The sequence below is a fragment of the Larus michahellis genome, chromosome 7, assembly GCF_964199755.1.
Source record: "Larus michahellis chromosome 7, bLarMic1.1, whole genome shotgun sequence".
In the NCBI taxonomy this organism is placed as follows: domain Eukaryota; kingdom Metazoa; phylum Chordata; class Aves; order Charadriiformes; family Laridae; genus Larus; species Larus michahellis.
In genome coordinates this window covers 38,672,910-38,691,948 of record NC_133902.1, presented here as the reverse complement: position 1 = coordinate 38,691,948, position 19,039 = coordinate 38,672,910, and the positions used below count along the sequence as shown (strand labels likewise).

At 38.1% G+C, this 19,039-nt stretch overlaps 1 protein-coding gene across 1 annotated transcript in view; it reads right to left on the bottom strand.

The window, feature by feature from the left end:
* Positions 1–19,039, bottom strand: part of LRP2 (LDL receptor related protein 2) — a 129,026-nt gene that overhangs the window by 72,237 nt on the left and 37,750 nt on the right. The window contains exons 11-25 of the mRNA XM_074595490.1: positions 17,721–17,890; positions 15,234–15,457; positions 14,247–14,453; positions 12,376–12,578; positions 11,608–11,748; positions 8,866–9,069; positions 7,793–7,985; positions 6,484–6,609; positions 6,057–6,187; positions 5,148–5,285; positions 3,967–4,248; positions 2,552–2,791; positions 1,825–1,944; positions 1,326–1,442; positions 241–618 (exon numbers count right to left, since the gene is read on the bottom strand). Of these exons, the coding sequence (XP_074451591.1) occupies positions 241–618; positions 1,326–1,442; positions 1,825–1,944; positions 2,552–2,791; positions 3,967–4,248; positions 5,148–5,285; positions 6,057–6,187; positions 6,484–6,609; positions 7,793–7,985; positions 8,866–9,069; positions 11,608–11,748; positions 12,376–12,578; positions 14,247–14,453; positions 15,234–15,457; positions 17,721–17,890 (2,874 nt within the window). The remainder of the gene's footprint in view (positions 1–240; positions 619–1,325; positions 1,443–1,824; positions 1,945–2,551; positions 2,792–3,966; positions 4,249–5,147; positions 5,286–6,056; positions 6,188–6,483; positions 6,610–7,792; positions 7,986–8,865; positions 9,070–11,607; positions 11,749–12,375; positions 12,579–14,246; positions 14,454–15,233; positions 15,458–17,720; positions 17,891–19,039) is intronic.

Below are 19,039 nucleotides of genomic sequence, written 5' to 3'. Positions count from 1 at the left end.
TGGAAGTCACATTTGAATTGAGAGCACAAGATTGCATATAGCTAATGAATTCACCAGTCAACATCATCGTCTCCTTTCACTGCAAGCAAGTTCTATTCAGTAATTTGAGCTCTATTTTCAGCATGCTTACAAATTCTGCTAGAAATGCTGCTGCACTAAACACAGCACGCTGAATATTCCATTACTTTCTGAAGCTTTAGCACATAGTAGGCTATAGTAGATGCTTGAGCAGTAACTTACTGCACAGGGGGGATTCATCAGCTCCATTAGGACAATCGGCAGAATTATCACATACTTTGCTCAGATTCACACAGATACTGTGACCTGGACATTGCCACTGCCAGCTGGGGCACCGGAAGGGTTGAGTAGGACAATCTCTCTCATCGCTCATATCCCTGCAGTCATTATCACCATCACAGATCCATGCTCGATAGACACAGTTGCCATTATCACAGCGGAAAAGAGACGGAGGACAGGTCCTGGCAGGACACCTATGATGTTCATCTGAGCCATCTGCACAGTCAAGATGGCCATCACATTCCCAGGTAGCAGGAACACAATTGCCATCTGATTGACATTGGAATTCATTCTGGTGGCACATCCCTGGTGGTCTTGTAGCTAAAACAGTGACATTCAACAGTTCAGAAGCTGTTTCAATTTTACACAGAGAAGCAAAATCACCATGTTCAGTTCATCTCTTGCATAAGTAGTTACAACACTATTACAAACTGTGTTGCTTTTAGATCACGCCGCAGAATCACAGTCAGTCAATCTACATGGCGCTTCAAAATCCGGCCAATTTAACTCCTACTTTATAATATGGTGAACAAGGCAATTCAACTGTTGTTATATTTTGAGCAAGCACATATTGATATCTATGTACGTGCACAAAGCAATATGAAATTACTTGCTGAAACTAGATTGCACCGCCCGGCGTTGCAACATTTTAACTAACTTAAATGTACAAAATCACTTAAGGAAAAGTTTCAATCTAACTCTCATGGGTACAAGGTTTTCAGTTTTCTAGATGAACAGACTTCTTCATTTTACTTTTAAACCCTGAGACTAAGGTGCCAAATAAAACAAAATGTTAGGGCCAAAAGAAATGCAAAGCCTACTCTTTGCCAGAAAAATCTGCTCCTGAGATGGAACCTACTGCATTTGAAATTTCTGCCCAGAAAAAAACAATTTATAGACAAATTTCCCTAAAAAAAATTTTGAGGTCTTAAGGACAGTAGTGCCAATTAGTTGACATAGCAGATAAGGAAATTTTCAGAAGCATCATCTAATAACTGAAGTCTTTCTTTCAGCATCAATGTACTTACGGCAATCAGTCTCATCTGAGTGATCATTACAGTCAAATACACCATCACACTGGTAGTAGGTGCTGATACACTGGTCTCCACTTAGACATTTAAACTCTGTGGCACTGCAGTTATATACTACAAAATTTAAAAACACTGATGTTATTTATTTATTTTACAGAGCTGGACTGCACCCAATTTTTCTACAGGTGCCCAAGTCAGATATGATATCAGGAGTCCAAGTTCCACTGAAGGCCAAGATTTCCCTGGGATACAGAAAATGCAGTGACCTTGGAATCTACAGAAAACAGAGGAAACAGATTTCATCCCTCTGCAACCAGCCTAAAGATCAAAGGGCTTACAAAAATGCTAGAACAAGCATCACAAACAGGGTTAATTTATGGATAGGTTTATTATGCATTCTGCTATCTTGGAGCTGGTAATATGAGATCACCAAAGACCCCTCAGGGGTCAAGAGTGAGGAAACAATAAAGAGGCATTCAAACGAAGCTACACTTACTGCAGTCACGCTCATCAGCACCATCTATACAGTCTTTGTCTCCATCGCAGACATAGAATGGGTCAATACAGCGATGGTCCGGACACTGAAATTGCCTGGGTTCGCAAGTACCTGTGAAAGCTATTAAGAATGACAATAAATGCAGATATGTTTCTCTTCTCTTTTCTGAAAACAGCATAATACTGGAACAGAAGAAAAACACTACCAGCAGCTTGCAGCATCTAACGCAGCAACTAGTAATCGTATAAATTACACGCATTAATACATTTGTATCGGGTAATTGTTTATTCAAATGTTGGCTGGGACTCACAAAACAAACAGAAGATTCCACTCAGTGGTAAATAACGCTAAAGAAAGTATATGGAAAAACTACTGTCTTCTGGTAAAAACTTTCAGACTCGATTATGTGACTACACCATTAGTCATTACTGAGATCACTCATGAAATAAGTGCTTAGAACACCTAAGCTTTAGCGGCTTTTTGCTGTAAATTGCAGTGGATGACTTTATGTACCATGATTATAACAGCTGCCCCTTTATATTTTTTCTTAATTATTTTTCTGCATTCTATCTGTCTCTGGTAGTTCAAATTAGATGAGTTTTCCACATCTTATGGACTGCAAAACATTAGTCTAATGTAGATATTAGTTCTTTCTTCCTAATTTCATTTATCATCCTTACACCAACAGACATATCTATGCAGACATACAGACAATTGTGATACTCACTGCAGTTTTTCTCATCTGACCCATCACCACAGTCATTATCAGTATCACACAGCCAGATCCTAGGAATACATCTTCTATTATCACAGGTGAACAGGGCTACAGGGCATGAAGTGGGTCCTTGTGTAGGACAATGCAATTCATCACTGCCATCAAAACAGTCATTATGTTTATCACAACGCCAGCGGCCTGGAATACACTGTCCACTGGCACAGGTAAAAGCTGATGAAGCACAAGTATTGTCTAAATAAAAAACAAAACAGGAGGACACTTTTAGACAGATGTCCAAAACTTGCTTTCACTGACAGAGTATTCAGTACATTTAGTATATGTACAGAACGTCTAAAACACGCATCAAATTCTAAAATGCACATTGCTTAAAATGAAAAATGCCTGTCATGCCAATATGCTGCAGAACTGATCAGGATACTTACAAGGCTTTTTTAGACTGCAAGAATTAACAAAAAACTAAATTGTTAAGCACTTAAAACAATCTAAAGAACAAGAAAAATAACTTCTTCAAATAGCCATTTGCTTTTTACTTTCCTTTTCCCCAAAAGACATTCTAGTTATACTAAAATAACCCACAAATAAGAAATATAGTTTATACCTAAGTCATACTAGTTAGTCCTATGCGTTAAGGAGCACATTTTATTAATATGTCCTCTTTTCTTGTTTGTGATTTAAAAGAAAAATTAAGTCTGAAGAAAGAAGCACCAAATATGTCATAAAAGACAAGAACACTTCAATACTTTATCAACTATAATTATCCCAGTGTTCTCTCAATTACACAAAATGTTTTGTGTAAGACACTCTACAGTAACACCAGGAAACAAAACAATGTACTTTTAATCCACTTCACTGTAAAAATCCAGATGTAACAAACAGTTCAGAAGTGCCAAAGATAATGAAAAAAAAAATTCTATTCAGATGTTAAATGAAATAAAATGTGCTGCTCTAATCTTAGAGGACAGTTAGACATGCATATGGATTTTTTTATTTTTCTTATGGTGTTATTTTTTAAATGTCTTCATCTTTATTAAGATGGTTTGCCTGTCCCCATGCATCAAAATAAGACAAGCAAGTGATATTCCAATATCTTTCAAAATTTACAAAAAAAATAAGAATAACTTTTTTCTTTAGAAGACACATTTTTGTTACTCTGTAAAGTGAATTGTGAGAACTAGTGAGATATGAATATTTTTGTGCTTTCTTTAGGTGGCCAGTGTTGAGTCCCATATTCCCATGAGTTATCCAAATAATTTCCAAAGTAACTAATCTCCCAGGTAAATTTCAGGATTTACCCACAGATGCAACCCTAAAAAATTGGGGTTTATTCCAACAAAATCAGACTGACCCATCAAACTCCCTGAACTGCAAACAACAAATACTAACTGTAAATGACATAGATTACTTACTTAAAGAACCACAGTTATGTTCATCACTGTTATCATGGCAATCATCAACACCATCACACTGATAGTGTTGAGGAACACATCTTCCATTACCACAGGAAAATGAGTAGGAGCCACACTGCAAAGTGGGTGGCTCATTAGATGGATCTTCAACACATGTCAGCTGATTTGCAGCCAGCTTCATGCCATAAGGACAACCACAAACTCTCTGAAAATTTGGTACTGGGAAACAGAAATGGCTGCAGTCTCCATTGGGATTTGTTCCGCTATTACAGTAGTTAGAGCCTTAAAAAGTGATAGAGAAGATAAATGTATACAATACTGGTAGCAGCTTGGGAACTATTAAAAGTGCATAGTAACTGTAAAAGAATGTTTTACCAAAAAAAAAGATGCTGTAGCAAATCCTGGTTTTGCATGCACTGCAAAACAGGGTCGAGTTCACTGACAGTAATAACAGTAGTAGTCATAAGTCCACATTCCATATACTCTTCATTGACACAAATGTTTATGGAAGCCAAGAACAAACTACTAAATTTCATCTAACTTTTTGCCAGTTTTCAGCAACTGTCTGGAAACAAGTATACTACCACAAATGAGGACATTTGTCTGAGCAAGGCTGGGAGACTTGATGCAATCTTTGGACACCAAATAGATGGTGAGCCTCAGCACAGGGTTTGATCATGTTTGATAAGTTCATTGAGTGTTTTACTAGATTAACTGCAATACCAAATCCTTGTTTTATACCATAGAATCGCATAGAATTCAGCAGTGAAAAGAAGAAAAAAATTAGAGACTTATGCTCAGTAATTCCTTTAAGAGTAGTAGTTTGATTAATAAATGTTGACACAATTCCTCCAAATAAATAGTTCAGTTCAACTAAAACTTCTACCAGAAAAGAGAAATGCAAGGTTGTAACTGGTGATACAATTACACAAAATACAACGGACTCCTAATTTCATTTTACAAGGTTATTAAACAAAGTAACAGAAGTGGTGGAGGAAAACTGCACAGAGTCACAAAACAATGAAATATACGTGTAATTGCAAGTCCTGTGCTGCCTCCCTGCATGTAAGTTACAATTCAGTAAAGCCATTTCTAAAATTGAGAGTGAAAACCTGCTGTCCTGATATTGTGTCTCTTATTCCCTATTTCATGTCTTTCATTTGTACAACAAAAGAGCTCACCTATTTGGGAATGAGCATCGTATGCTTTAACATGCATAATGTTACTAATGCCCCTCCTTATAATAGTCATTTCTCCTCCATCAGACTTCCTCACTCGAACTATTCCACCAAGTCTCCAATCAGTGAAATAGGCATAACCTGTTTTGAAAGACATTTAACATATAATAATTACAAAGCAATATGGCATAAAAGATCAAGCGTCATGAGAAAAAACTACAAGGCTTTTCATGTAAATTTAATAATTTTTCATAACTGTTTCATGAAAAAGACAAAAGGACTTTTATCATTAATTCAGTCAAGGTCAGTCCTTCAGTCATAGGCAGACATAACTTAGAAAAACAAGCCCTCTCAGATTTCACTTAAATTGAGATATAACAGACTCAACTGACATTTCAAATTCCACGTCAATTTTAGAAGTCAGTCATTAAGACAACTTTCCAGAAAATTCTAAAATATTTTTGAACATGTTTTTACACAAAATCGAAAGGGGTCAGATGCTGATATCTTTCTTCACACACGACTTAAATCCAGTCATAAACTCTACATACAATAAATAAAATCCTGAAATTGCTGATCATCTCTAGGGAGGTGACTTACCTTGCCTGTCCAACATGAGTAGTCCACCTTGGAAGCTATAATTAGTACAGCATATCTGCCTCGTTGCACTAAAAGAGTTACCTGATCTGCCTTGAATTATTTAAACACAAATATACATAAAACCAGTCCTAAAACTGAGCAAGAAGTACTAAACGTATATATTTTTATAGAAACTTTCAACAGTGCTTTGGAAAGCAGTAGGAAAAGCAGTATTACAAAGGCCACGTTATTTTCTCTCACATATTCACGGATCATCATATGAAAAAAAAGTCTGTGATAATAATAGATAATATTGTTCAATGACAGACTTACCTCCAAAAATAGTAAGGCCAAATGGGTGAGTCATCTGAGTAATACGTTCAAGAGTCCGTCTATCCAGCCCGTCAAAGGTGCTGTGCTCAATTTTATCAAAAAAGGCATCCACCCAGTACAGCCTTAGAGAACTAGAAATAATGAAAATGTTATGTATCTTCAAATGACATTATGTCCATTAGGAAGCACTAACATTTTCTCAAATAATAATCTTAAATCTGACAAGAGGATATTGGGGCATGTGGGGAGAGATTCTGAGAAAATCTTACCTTTGACAGGCTTTTTAATGAATTGAAAAATAAGGCCTTCAATACAAAAGTGCCAGTGCACGCAATCCAACACAATTCCTTTATTTTTAATCCCTAACAGTTTAAAGGAAGAAACACGCGTGCTTAAAAAGTTTCTCTGTCTTCTGTGTTGTCCTTACCTCCAGTCAATGGCTAGGCCATTAGGCCAGCCTAGCGTTGTATTCACAATTGGCAAGGCATGGGATCCATCACTCCAGGCCCTCATGATTTTTGCAGGACGGAACCAATCTGTCCAGAATATATATCTGAAAGGACACACGTCAGAAAACACATAAACCCAATGATACAACGTAATTAAACAGAGCAAACATTTGGACAGCATTAACATTATTCTTTTACCAGACCTTCAAATACCTTTAAAAGAAATACAATTTTATGTTGAGCCTCTCCTCAAATGGTAGTGGTATCAACAATTAATATTTATCTTGTGTAAAACAGCTTCCAAAATCTTTGGAAGTGGTTGTCCCTTTAGACATAAAATATCTGTAACTTTGCTAAAATTGTTAAGGACTTCATTTAAGTATTGACAGGGAGGAGGAATCAAGAAAAAATCCGTCTTCCTGGTAATACTTACAAGTAACCATGAATATTACAAAGAATTTTCTCTTGATCCTTTTGACTTATGCCCACAAAGAGTTGAAGCTAGTGTTAAATAACTTTACAAAGCAGCAAACAGAAAAGGTTGAGACACTCAAGGATCCAAGTTCAACACTATTCTTCCGAGATTACTTCCAAAATAGTACATGTGGTTACTAAACATGAAAATTCAATATCCAGGAGTTAAGAAATTCAGTAGTACGGCAGTAGGAAGATGAACTATGCTGTGAAGAAACACTGTTTTGTCACAGCCAAATAACACAGAGCATCGAATTTGAAGTTAAGCATTTCCATCAAGGAAAAGCAGGGCTTCATTTTACGTACACAGAATCACATATTGTAAGGTCTGTATCAAATATATCCAGTAGTATCTAATATGTTTCAAATAAAGAAATTCAGATAGAAAAAATAGAGGAACCAAGGTTAGCATTCCGGGAACTGAAAGTATATTAAAAATAATTTAGAAAACTTTATCTTTCAACTAAGAGAAACAGCTTTCTAATCCGAGTAACAGAAAGAAACAAAGTTTTTTTGCCTGTTTATCAACACACAGGACTAAAAGAAAAAAAACCTGATGCTTTTAAAGAGAATTCTTTTGAGTACTTCTTTCATGTGGAATCGCTATCACCTTGCCCTCTCTGGGTGCTGAAACCTAGGCCAGAATAAAGCAAACAAAATAAAAGACCATAAAACTGAAAACACATAGCATTTCATAAAAGAACAGAAATCCAAACAGAAATCCAGAATGAGATGTGAATCTAACTTCACCAATTCTGCATAGACCATAAATTTGTTCGCATAGTTTCAAGTGAGAATCAAAGCTAAATTTACCCAACAACAGGATGAACGACTATTGATCGAGGATTGTTCAAATTCTGAACAATTGCTCTCCTAGATTTATCTGCCAGCCTCATCACACTGATGCTCCTGTATCGAGGGTCTGTCCAGTACAGATTCTTTGAGATCCAGTCAAAGGCCAAGTCTTCAACACTTTCCACTCTATTAGCTGTCAGGATTTCTCTTCCTAGAATTTATAACGCACGTAATGATTGTAAATGTTTAAGAATAGAGGAAACAACAGGAATGCAGTATTCTGTTCACAAAACTAGTAGTTTTGCTTGCTAAAAATGCTGCCTCTGTGCTACTTAATATAAAGACCAATAACCAAGGGGAGGGGGGTGCCCTTTACTCCAGGCGAAGGAGGTAATGTTCAGGAGCACAAACCTGAAAGAGGAGAAATACAGACTAGCCAAAGACGAGAGAAAAATCTGTCACTAAGTTTACATTGAGAGGAGTTTTATGAATGAAGGTCAGCAAGGTCAGTGCAGTTAAGGGTGTCTTGCTCAACAGCCAGAGCTTAGCTACTCTTTGCATAGTACTGGTCAGCTGCATTCTACCATTACTCTGACCCAAGGCAGCATGCCAGCTCAGAAAGCTACCTGCTGACAATACATATTAGATCATTATTATAAATTGGAGAGAAACATTCTTCACACTACCACAAACAGGACTTCCAAAAATCTCACAACCATAATGTTCTTTCTTTTGTATTACAGTATCATAATAAGTATCCTGCTCTCCAGAGAGGGAAATTAAAAAGAGAAACTCAGTTTCATACTACTGAAAACCATACTAGTCTGCACAAACAGACTGGTGATGACAAATACTAGTTCTGAGAAGTGCTATAAATCATTCATTCCCAAACACATTCAGCAAGTTTGTCAAAGAACAGGAGCTTAATAGGAGTTGAACAAACATTTTCCACAAACATTTTCCAGATTACTGGGGTGACACCGAGATTCATCTGTACATCTCACAATGTGACTTTTTGTGCTTCTTTTTAGAAATACATATTCTACTATCCTTACCACAATTACTCTACAATTCCTAGGAATAACCCTCACCTGAACCATCGGTTTTCTGTTTATAGATCATGTCTTTACTTGTGTCTGAAAAAAAAATGGTGTCATCCTGAGCAAAGAAGTCAATTCCAACAAAGTATGAAGGGCTCCCTGTTACAGGTATGATCACATCTTCCTGGGTGGAGAGATTGAATGGGATCCCCCGCACTGCCAGCTGCGATGAAAACAGCAGGAACTGCTGCACAGCTGCAGAAGAAAAGACCAGACACAGTCTTTACTTATTCACAAGGTGAGACAATTGAGCCTTAATTAACTGTAAAGCTTTATTTTCCTCTGGCAATACTAATAGCTGGCAATAGAAAAAGGAAGAATGAGAAAATAGGAATTTAAATATACACAGACCTAAAAACTGAAGAAGAAAAATAAAACCTAACCCAGAACATTAGGTTATGTAGTCAGGTATTACTCTTGAATTGTTACTCTGGTCCTAATACACTTTTACAGAAAACATTATCCCTATGGAAGCAGAAATCACCTTCTGCGCTCCCCTCTTTCAATCAGCTATTAAAAAAAAAAACAAACCAACTCACAGGCTTTGTGGAGCCACCATGTAGAATCATAGAATGCGTTGGGTTGGAAGGGAACCTTTAAAGGCGATCTAGTACAACCCCCCTGCAGTAAGCAGGGACATCTTCAATGAGCTCAGGTTGCTCAGAGCCTCATCAAGCCTGGCCTTGAATGTCTCCAGGGATGGGGCCTCCACCACCTCTCTGGGCAACCTGTGCCAGTGTTTCACCACCCTCGTTGTAAAGAACTTCATCCTAATGTCTGATCTAAACCTACCCTGCTCTAGTTTAAAACCATTGCCCCTCGGCCTATCGCTACATGCCCTTGCAAACAGCCCCTCCACAGCTTTCTTGTAGGCCCCCTTCAGGTACTGGAAGGCTGCTATAAGATCTCCCCGGAGCCTTCTCTTCTCCAGGCTGAACAACCACAACTCCCTCAGCCTGTCTTCATAGGAGAGGTGCTCCAGCCCTCTGATCATCTTCAGGGCCCTCCTGTGGACCCGCTCCAGCAGGTCCATGTCCTTCTCGTGCTGGGGGCTCCAGAGCTGGACACAGTACTCCAGGTGGGGTCTCACGAGAGCAGAATAGAGGGGGAGAATCACCTCTCTGGATCTGCTGGCCACGGTTCTTTTGATGCAGCCCAGGATGCGATTGGCCTTCTGGGCTGCAAGTGCGCATTGTTGGCTCATGTCCAGCTTTTTATCCACCAGTACCCCCAAGTCCTTTTCCACAGGGCTGCGCTCTATCACATCATCCCCCAGCCTGTACTAATAATGAGGATTGTCCCGACCCAAGTGTAGGACCTTGCACTTGGCCTTGTTGAACTTCATAAGGTTTGCTCAGGCCCACCTCTCTAGCTCATCCAGATCCCTCTGGATGACATCCTGTTCCTCTGGCACATCAACTGCACCACTCAGCTTGGTGTCATCAGCAAACTTGCTGAGGGTGCACTTGATCCCACTGTCTATGTCGTTGATGAAGATGTTGAACTGCACCGGTCCCAGTATGGATCCCTGAGGGACACCACTTGTCACCCCTCTCCATCTGGACATTAAGCCATTGACCACTACCCTCTGGATGTGACAAGCCACTGAACAGTCCACCCATCAAATCCATATCTCCCCAACTTAGAGAGAAGGATGTTGTGGGGGACCTTGTCAAAGGCCTTAGAGAAGTCCAGATAGATGATATCCATTGTGCTTCCCCTGTTCACTGATGTAGTCGCTCCATTGTAGAAAGCCACTAGGTTGGTCAGGCAGGACCTGCCCCTGGTGAGCCATGCTGTCTGTCTTGAATCACCTCCATGTCCTCCATGTGCCTTAGCACAGATTCCAGGAGGATCTGGTCCATGACCTTCCCAGGCACAGAGGTGAGGCTGACAGGGTGGTAGTTCCCGGGGTCCTCCTTTCTATCCTTTTTAAAAATGGGTGTAGTGTTTCCCTTCTTCCAGTCACCAGGGACTTCACCTGACTGCCATGACTTTTCAAATATCATGGAGAGTGGCTTGGCAACTACAGCAGTCAATTCCCTCAGGACTCTGGGATGCATTTCATCAGATCCCATGCTCAAAGTCAGATCTTGTCTCAACTAGCCACATAAATCCATGGTCAAATAATAAAACTATAGACAACATATCTGGCTTGATTTCCCAATACATACACATGGTAAAACTCCCATCAGTGACAAGTCTGCACTCAAACTGGAAGCAGTAGATTGCTCGTGAAAGCTCACAGCTCCAAAACAGAATCTCTTATTCTTGCTCTATCTGTTTAAAGGGAGAAGACCAACCTTAAAGGTTGGACCAGATGATCCTTGAGGTCCCTTCCAACTGGTATTCTATGATTCTATGATAATCTGCACATTACTGCACAGGAAAGCAGGCTTACACATTCAAAATAACACAAAATCTGCATATTAGCAAGCATCCATGCTTGATTTCAGAATTAAGAGTTTAACCATACAGCTGTCTACACATATTCTGTATGTAACTCTCTTAAAATGTTTATAAAATGTGGTGAGTCTAAGTTGTTGTGGCTTGAAATGAACATCAGCAGACATGATTACATTTAAAGCTGTCAACAAGAGTCATGATAGAAAAACATGAAGTCCTTGGCACGTTGAACCCGCAAAGATATTGAAGAGAGAAAGGATGTTCTAGTAATAACTCCTGAGCTAATGGAATAGTGCTATTTCCAACAATCATAAGGCATTTTCTTACCAACACAATGTCGTCCATCTACATGTAGATCAAAGCCCAGTATACATCTACAGCGATAACCTAGTCCATCATTATCTGTTTTGTGACTGAGAACACAGATTTGTTCACATCCCCCATTATTACTTCCACAAGGATTTCTTACTGGAAAATAATACAGATAGGATTATAAATTCCTCTATCAACCTAATGGCATCATTACCTTGATTTTTCAGGATTATTTTTTTTTTCAACATCCACAATAAATCATGTGGACACTGTGGAAATTACATCACATGGAAAACATACGCCATCGGTTCTATACCGGAATGCACCAAAATCACATCAGAGCTAACCAGCATTCAAGGTATTCAGCTCTGTACAGAGATACTCAGCACACAGCATTGAGGCCATAATCTAGGCTATACGTTTTCTGCATATAGATCTACTGCAGAATTATAGCTCACAGAATTCATTCACACTCGTAGTAGCCTTTTCCAACTGCACCCTCATTGCAGTGTTGAAGAAAAAATGTCCCAAACACCAACACTGTTCATAAGCACAAATTTGACTCTCCCAAATATCAATACATTTAATAAGCTCCCCCCCCCTTAAATGTGCTACAGGAACTGGATGAAACAATTGTGGGATAAAAGCCAGTCCGGTTTTACAGTACAAATTTATGTATCGTAATTATTAGTTCTTTACAGCAAAACAACAGTGTCATAATTTTTACCGACTTTTGGTAAGATAGTTCCTAAAACTCCCTTAATAATCTACTTACTGTCTTACCAAATGGCTGCCTGGCAGCATGGTAAACTGTGACTCCGTAAGGTCTCAGAGAAGACTGGTAGATCACTTGAGGGTTAGATTCTGAAAATTTGTTAGCTTTCACCACTGCCATTTTGGTCCAATCAGTAAAATAAACATTGTGTTCAAATAAAGTGATTCCATATGGATGAGGAATGACTGAGCCTCCATGAGCTATTGTTCTCCTGTTATAAAGATAGTTTTAAAATTATTTACAAAATATTATCTAGAGAATAACTTTATTAACAGAGGAATGGATACAGGATTATTAATTCATTCTACTGGGTTTCGCTTTTACATAGAGGCTGCCAAAGTACAACTGAAAAGACCAAATGAACTGAAGAGATGAAACTAAACATACAGGGTACAAAAACATAAAAGATACAGCAGTGAAAGCAGAGCAATCAAAAGTACTAGCAATTTCCAAGTAACACAGTGAGTAAAGATGATGACTCAGAAATGTAGGAAAAGTTTTATGATTACTGAGAGAAAGTTAGAGAAAGAGGCCAAACAGAGGAAATCAAAGACATTTGTAAGCAATTCGAAATGTTCAAGAAACCCTGAATGTAAAAATTTATGGCTGGAACATCACTGTCTAAAAATAAAATCCTATGTATGCAGTAAGAAAAAAAAAAAAAGAAAAAGAAAAACAAACAAAAAACCCCCCACACCACACCCCAGCTTTCCCTGGCTTGAAGTAATCACCCATGCAAAACCAAAGAAAACCAAATGCTAATAAACCATATCCCTTCTATGCAGGATATTGTGATAATATTTTTCTGGATAAATATTAGGAGATGAAGAGAGACTTTTAAGTCCTCATGCAATACATAACAATAACAGTACATTATTATTTTCATGAAGTCATGAAGGCAGGTCTACAAAATCAGATTAATTCTACAGCTCTAACAGCTTCCTGAGTCATTTAGGTTCATGCTGTAGACGTGCAAGATGTGATACAAGTGGACAGCAAACTGTATTTTAACAGTCTTTGCAGAATACACCTCTTGCCCACTTGCACCACATCTAGAAGATTTTTGGAGCTGCTGTGAATGATAAGTTTTTATCTCCAAAACCCAAAACATGTTCTTGTTTTACTAAACTCTGATAAAGGAGCAAAGATACCAGCATTATTTTTATAGATTTGTAAGTGAAAAAATACATTGAACAATAGACCTGTCAAATGAGCAGAGGACTGTTTTTCAAGTGACTATGTAGGAGGTACACTAGAGAGGATAATTTTTAATTTTTTTTTTTACAGAGACTAATCACAGATGCAGAGATAAGCAGCCTTCTAAACGCTATACCAAACGCTACACTATAAGACACGGTCCCATAAAAATTCAAGGACTCCTTTCTTGCCTGCTGTGATACAGTTTCCCCAGCATCACAATAGGGTGAGCGATGACTTAATTTCTCACAGCAAAGATTTATAAAATGTAAGAAGAGCACTTAATACCCATTACACAGAGTGGAGGCTTTGGAGTGGAATATTTCAAATAAATTCATTCATTAAAAAGATGCAAAGATATGATGATGAAAGACAACATATAGAGTTCAAAAATAATAAAAAGCAAATGCTATAACAATGTGTATTGTAGTGGTGGACTACAAAAAAATACAGTATAAAAGAAGTGCAATAGGTATTCAAGGTAAATGAAGGACAAAGAATGATGGAGGAATTAAGGATTGTCTAGAAGTAGGATAACAACATAGATATCAAGGTGCATCACATGTATTAGGTAGTAATTTTCATCCATTGTCTATCTCATTTTCTTAGACAAATCTCTCTTTGAACTAGATACAAAATAATCAGTGTAACTGTAACCTCCACAGAATAATATTTCTCCTACCTTTGAAGCCCATCATACGTCACGGTCTCAATGTAATCAAACCGGCTGTCAACCCAGTAAAGTCTCTTTGATACAATATCCAGAGTTATTCCAGCAGGCCATCCTAATTTTGTTTTTATCAAATCCTGACGGTTTGTGCCATCCATGAAGGCCCTTTCCACTTTAGGGTCACCAGACAGACTATCCCAGTCTGAGAAAAACAAATAACTGTAAAGAAGAAAAAAAACAAAAAAGTCCCATGCTTCCTTGAGATTTTACCAAAAAAAACATTCTACATGGAATTTAAAACCAGTATCCTTTCAGGACAGTTTGATTCTCAGCCAGCATACTACGAAAATACACTTTATACCTCCTGCCCAAGAAGTAATTTGAATTTTCTTTTATAGAATAAATCTAGAAAGCAACATGCTTTCACGCAAAAGACCTCAGAAAGACTGAGTTTCCTTAGTAAAATACAGACTTAAGCGTACTGCCAGAAATAGACCAGTGACAAATTGGTGCACCGTGAAAGCAGCATCCAGCACTACAAGTTGCATGAAATTCCCCTTCCCGTTCTCTGAGGATCCAAGTTTTCATTGCTCACGTACATTTTTGAAGCCTGTTGAGTTGGGAGACACCAACTTCTCTGGCTTCACTCCACCACTTTATTTCAGACAGTAGGAGGTCTGTGGATGGTATTGCAACAGAAATCTTTCTGGATAACTTCTACTCATCTGCAGGGCAATTCCACAGTTCCCTCGTTTTCAGAGCTGCTGATGCACATGCAACTCTAGCCATAAAACAGACTCCGCACAGTGGGAATAAAAGCAGTGCACAGCCCTCCCAAAATAATTTAAGGTCTAGAATAGGTTAGGATAGAATGTGTTTAAAACATTTTATACCTGATTCTAAAATAACGAGCCTAGCTATTTCTTAGTTCTCCTCTTTTTGCGTGGGAATAAAGGTATTTCTGACATCTTATATCATTACCTGACACGTATCACTTACCCAACAGTTGGATCAAGTGCTATTCCTCTAGGATTTCCAAGATTTTCAGCAATAAGAGTCACACGGTTTGTTCCATCCAAGTTAACCATATCTATTCTGTTCACGCTGGTCTCGACCACGTATAGTTTATTGTTAACCCAATCCACTGCTAGATTTTCAGGTGTGTCAACTGAAACATTTAAAACTTCTTGCAAATCAGAGCCATCAATATTAATAGAAAAAACCTGAAAACAATACAAATATTGTCAGTGCTCCCCTGATGTTTTACCAATCACAAGACATGTGGCACTTGTCCTTTATCACCACATTGGGCACAGATCCACAATTGGCCACTAGATTCAACCAAGTTACCCACTAAGCTATTCCTTAGCTTAGGGTTTTTGCAAAACTTTAGAAAGCAATGCAAAAACTACAGGAAGCTTGCCTTCAACTAGCATTTTTTTCAAAAAACATAAGGTAACAGACTTAAACAGCCTTGTGCTTTAGCAAACATGACAAATTGCTGGATTAAAATAAATAATAATAATAAAAAAAACCCTCAACACAAATGAGGAAAGTGCATCTTTCCTGGAATCTAGCAAAACCCAGTATTTTCATTACTTGAAAACAAATGAACATGCTTTAGCAAAGCTCTCAGCAGTGACCAGAAACAAGAGGGGGAGCTCTTACTGCACTAACCACTAAGGGGAAATTGCAAAGTGAAGAAAGAAAGAGAAAGCTCTCCATCCTGACAGGAAGGAGAAGGCTCAGAATTGCTTCTGGTCTCCTTTATTTAAGGCTAATTTTAACAGCATCATGCTCAAGAAGAAATAGTGTTATTATCTTACAAGCAAGCTCAGAGCTACATGAAGAAAAAAAGCATAAACACAGTGATTTTATATACACAGTAATCGTGTTATAGCGCTGGGTAATATGATAAAAGCTAGGAATCATTATCCCTTTTTTGGAACAACAGCATGACGTTTGGAATGTATTTAAATGAAAACACAGATTACCACAAGTGAATATATACAAGAAAAATAAAAGATGAAATAGTTGTATCATTTTAAATATTCTTCTGCTCCAGGGGACAATAATCAAGCAAACCAGTTAACTGTCTGTTCTGTTCTTTGGAAACCTTGTTGATGGAAGAGCTTATGGGCATTAGGTTGTCAGACAGTACACTAAATGAGATAAAGATGTCACAGAACACAACCCACAATTTTTCTGCTTTAGTTTACATCTTAATCATAAAAAAAAAAAATTACAACCAAACCAAATCCCCTAATAATACATTTATTTTAAGACATCAGGTGGAAATATGCATCATATAAGAAAATCCTTAATGTCATTGTTTTCATCTGTGTGTTCTAGCTAGGACTTAATTGGATTAATTAATCCTAATTAATTAATTAGGATTTAACTATATTGGGGCAGATAAAAAAGACAGCCCTGGCCATCTGGGGTGTGCAGTGAAAGAACACATGTTATCTTTTGTTTATACCTTTTACAGAGATAGCATAAATCACCAGTCTCACGAAAGTTCAGATTTGACCCTAACTTAATTTGGCCATTGTCAATGAAATTGCAGGAATGGGAACGCACTACAGGGAAAATAAAAATGCTAAAATTGTGAACAAGTCGGAAATTGTGCATACAAATCCTGTCCTACTTGGTTGCCATACAGTGTGCTTTCAACAGAGCCAACGTGGTACTGTAGTCGAGACTATAGTTTACAGCTTATGTGCAGGTTCAGAATAACAATGGTGACACCAAATTGATCGATATGTAGTGTCAGCAGGAGACAGGCCATGGATTCTCCTTCACTCTGCATGAAAATCAACATGGTGATGAAGATTGTGAAGCTTCAGCTTGACCTAGGACTTTTTTTGTTTCAGTAAGTTACGCACAGAGAAAAAGAACAAGGGTGAAGTCCAACTTTCACAAAGGTCTCCGGACTGTTTTTTAAAACTACTCTGTTTTACTGTATCTCAAAGCTAAAATATTTCTTCTTAAAAAAAAAAAAAACAAGTGTAACAAAATATTGGCTCATTACACAAAATACTGTCAATATTTGTTATTCAAGCTCAATTACAGTGCCATTCGAAGTATATGAAGAAATCTGATTTTTATCATCTTGGAAGCCACACAGCTTTTACATTTTAAATGATCGTGTTTCAAAAAATTACCAAGAAAAATTTGTTCAGTTTTGAAAGAATGTCTACTATTTCTCTTAATTAGTTTTTTGGACTCAATCTCGAGTAAAATTAAAAGTTGCTCAAGACATTCCCATATAATAGGATTCTTTGTTTAATATGTCACATGTAATAGTATAGCTTGAAAAACGCGGTGATTAACATAAAACATTTCAAGGAGCTTTTTTGTTAGAAAACAAAAATACAGCCAGCTTCTGCTCCCAAAAATGAAGGCCTATCAACACATTCTCCCTCATGCAGTTCTCTACCTCCACATACACAAAAATATATTCTTTTTGAAATTTCTACCCACCTTATCTTGCACTGTATCAGTCCAAAAGATTCTGTGCAGGTAAAAGTGAAAGTCCACTCCAACTGCAACCCCACGATTCTGCGACTGCACCAAAGTACGAAAACTTCTGCCATGAAGATCTCCAATCAGTAAATCACGGCCATTGGAAAAAATAATTGATGCAACGCCAGCTGAAAGCAGGGGCGACAAATATATGACTACTCTGCAGGCAAGCTATTCTGCAAAGGGTCATTGAAATATATACATACTGGTTCATACACACTGGTCACCAAGGTTTAAATAGATGCTCAGCCTACAATCTGTATAAATATTCCTCTGTGAGTACTAGCTTGCTTTGATTTGCCTTTGGTTTCCAAACTTGGAGCAAACCAGGCAGGAATACATATTTAAAGCCCTACCGGGTCAAACTTTTACAAACCCCCTGTGCATCTAAACTCCAAAAGACTGTTTCTACTCTTCTATTTCCTTGCTTTCACTCCCTTAATCAAAGTACAAACTTTCTTAAGATTTTTCTGCCCCATGGGATTCAGATATTCCTTTGATTCTAGCAGGCAGGCCACGTTTCTTATCTTTTTATGTACTGCTCTATCCTATCCACCTTCTTCATTCTCTCATCTCATCAGAAAATCTTTGCTGTATCTTACAATAGAAGAGAAATTCCAGCAAATCTTTGAAGGAAAGCTCACTTTGAAAGTACGTGCCTGTTGAAAGGCTTGGTGTAAGTCTGACAAGAGTACATTTAAGTCCAAAACCTATTCACCCTACTCATAAAACCCTCCCCAATTAAAGCAAAAATGAATCCAGGGAAACTGATTTAAAGCAGGTATGAAATTTCCCCATTAACAAGATAGAGAATCAACATTTTACAAACAACTCACTGGCCCAAAAGTCATGCTAATTTGAATGAAAAATGTCTTGTGAAAGATCCAGAATTTTTCTGGAAGAAGAACAATCCTTCCCGGTGCTGGCATATGCATGTCTTAATACAGTCAAGCATATTTCATTAGCTCAAAAAATTCCCTATTTTTTGAGGGCATACTTAGAAAATTGCGAGATGATGACTGCTCTGCAGACGTGGCTGAAGAAAGAAGGAAAGGGGGAGGGAACTGGGCAGTTCACGCTTTTCTAAGAAGCAAGACTGCTAATCAGCTATGCCAAGCAGGGACTCCCATTCCCATTGAGTTCCTGCAGGCAGGAACACCTGCCTCACACAAAAGCCTGTTAGGCTATTACATCTCCACAAAGAAGGGCTTCCCAGGGCCTGCTTTCAGAATGGAGCAGGAGGTGAACAACCAGGAGCAGCTGCCTGCTGTTGATGG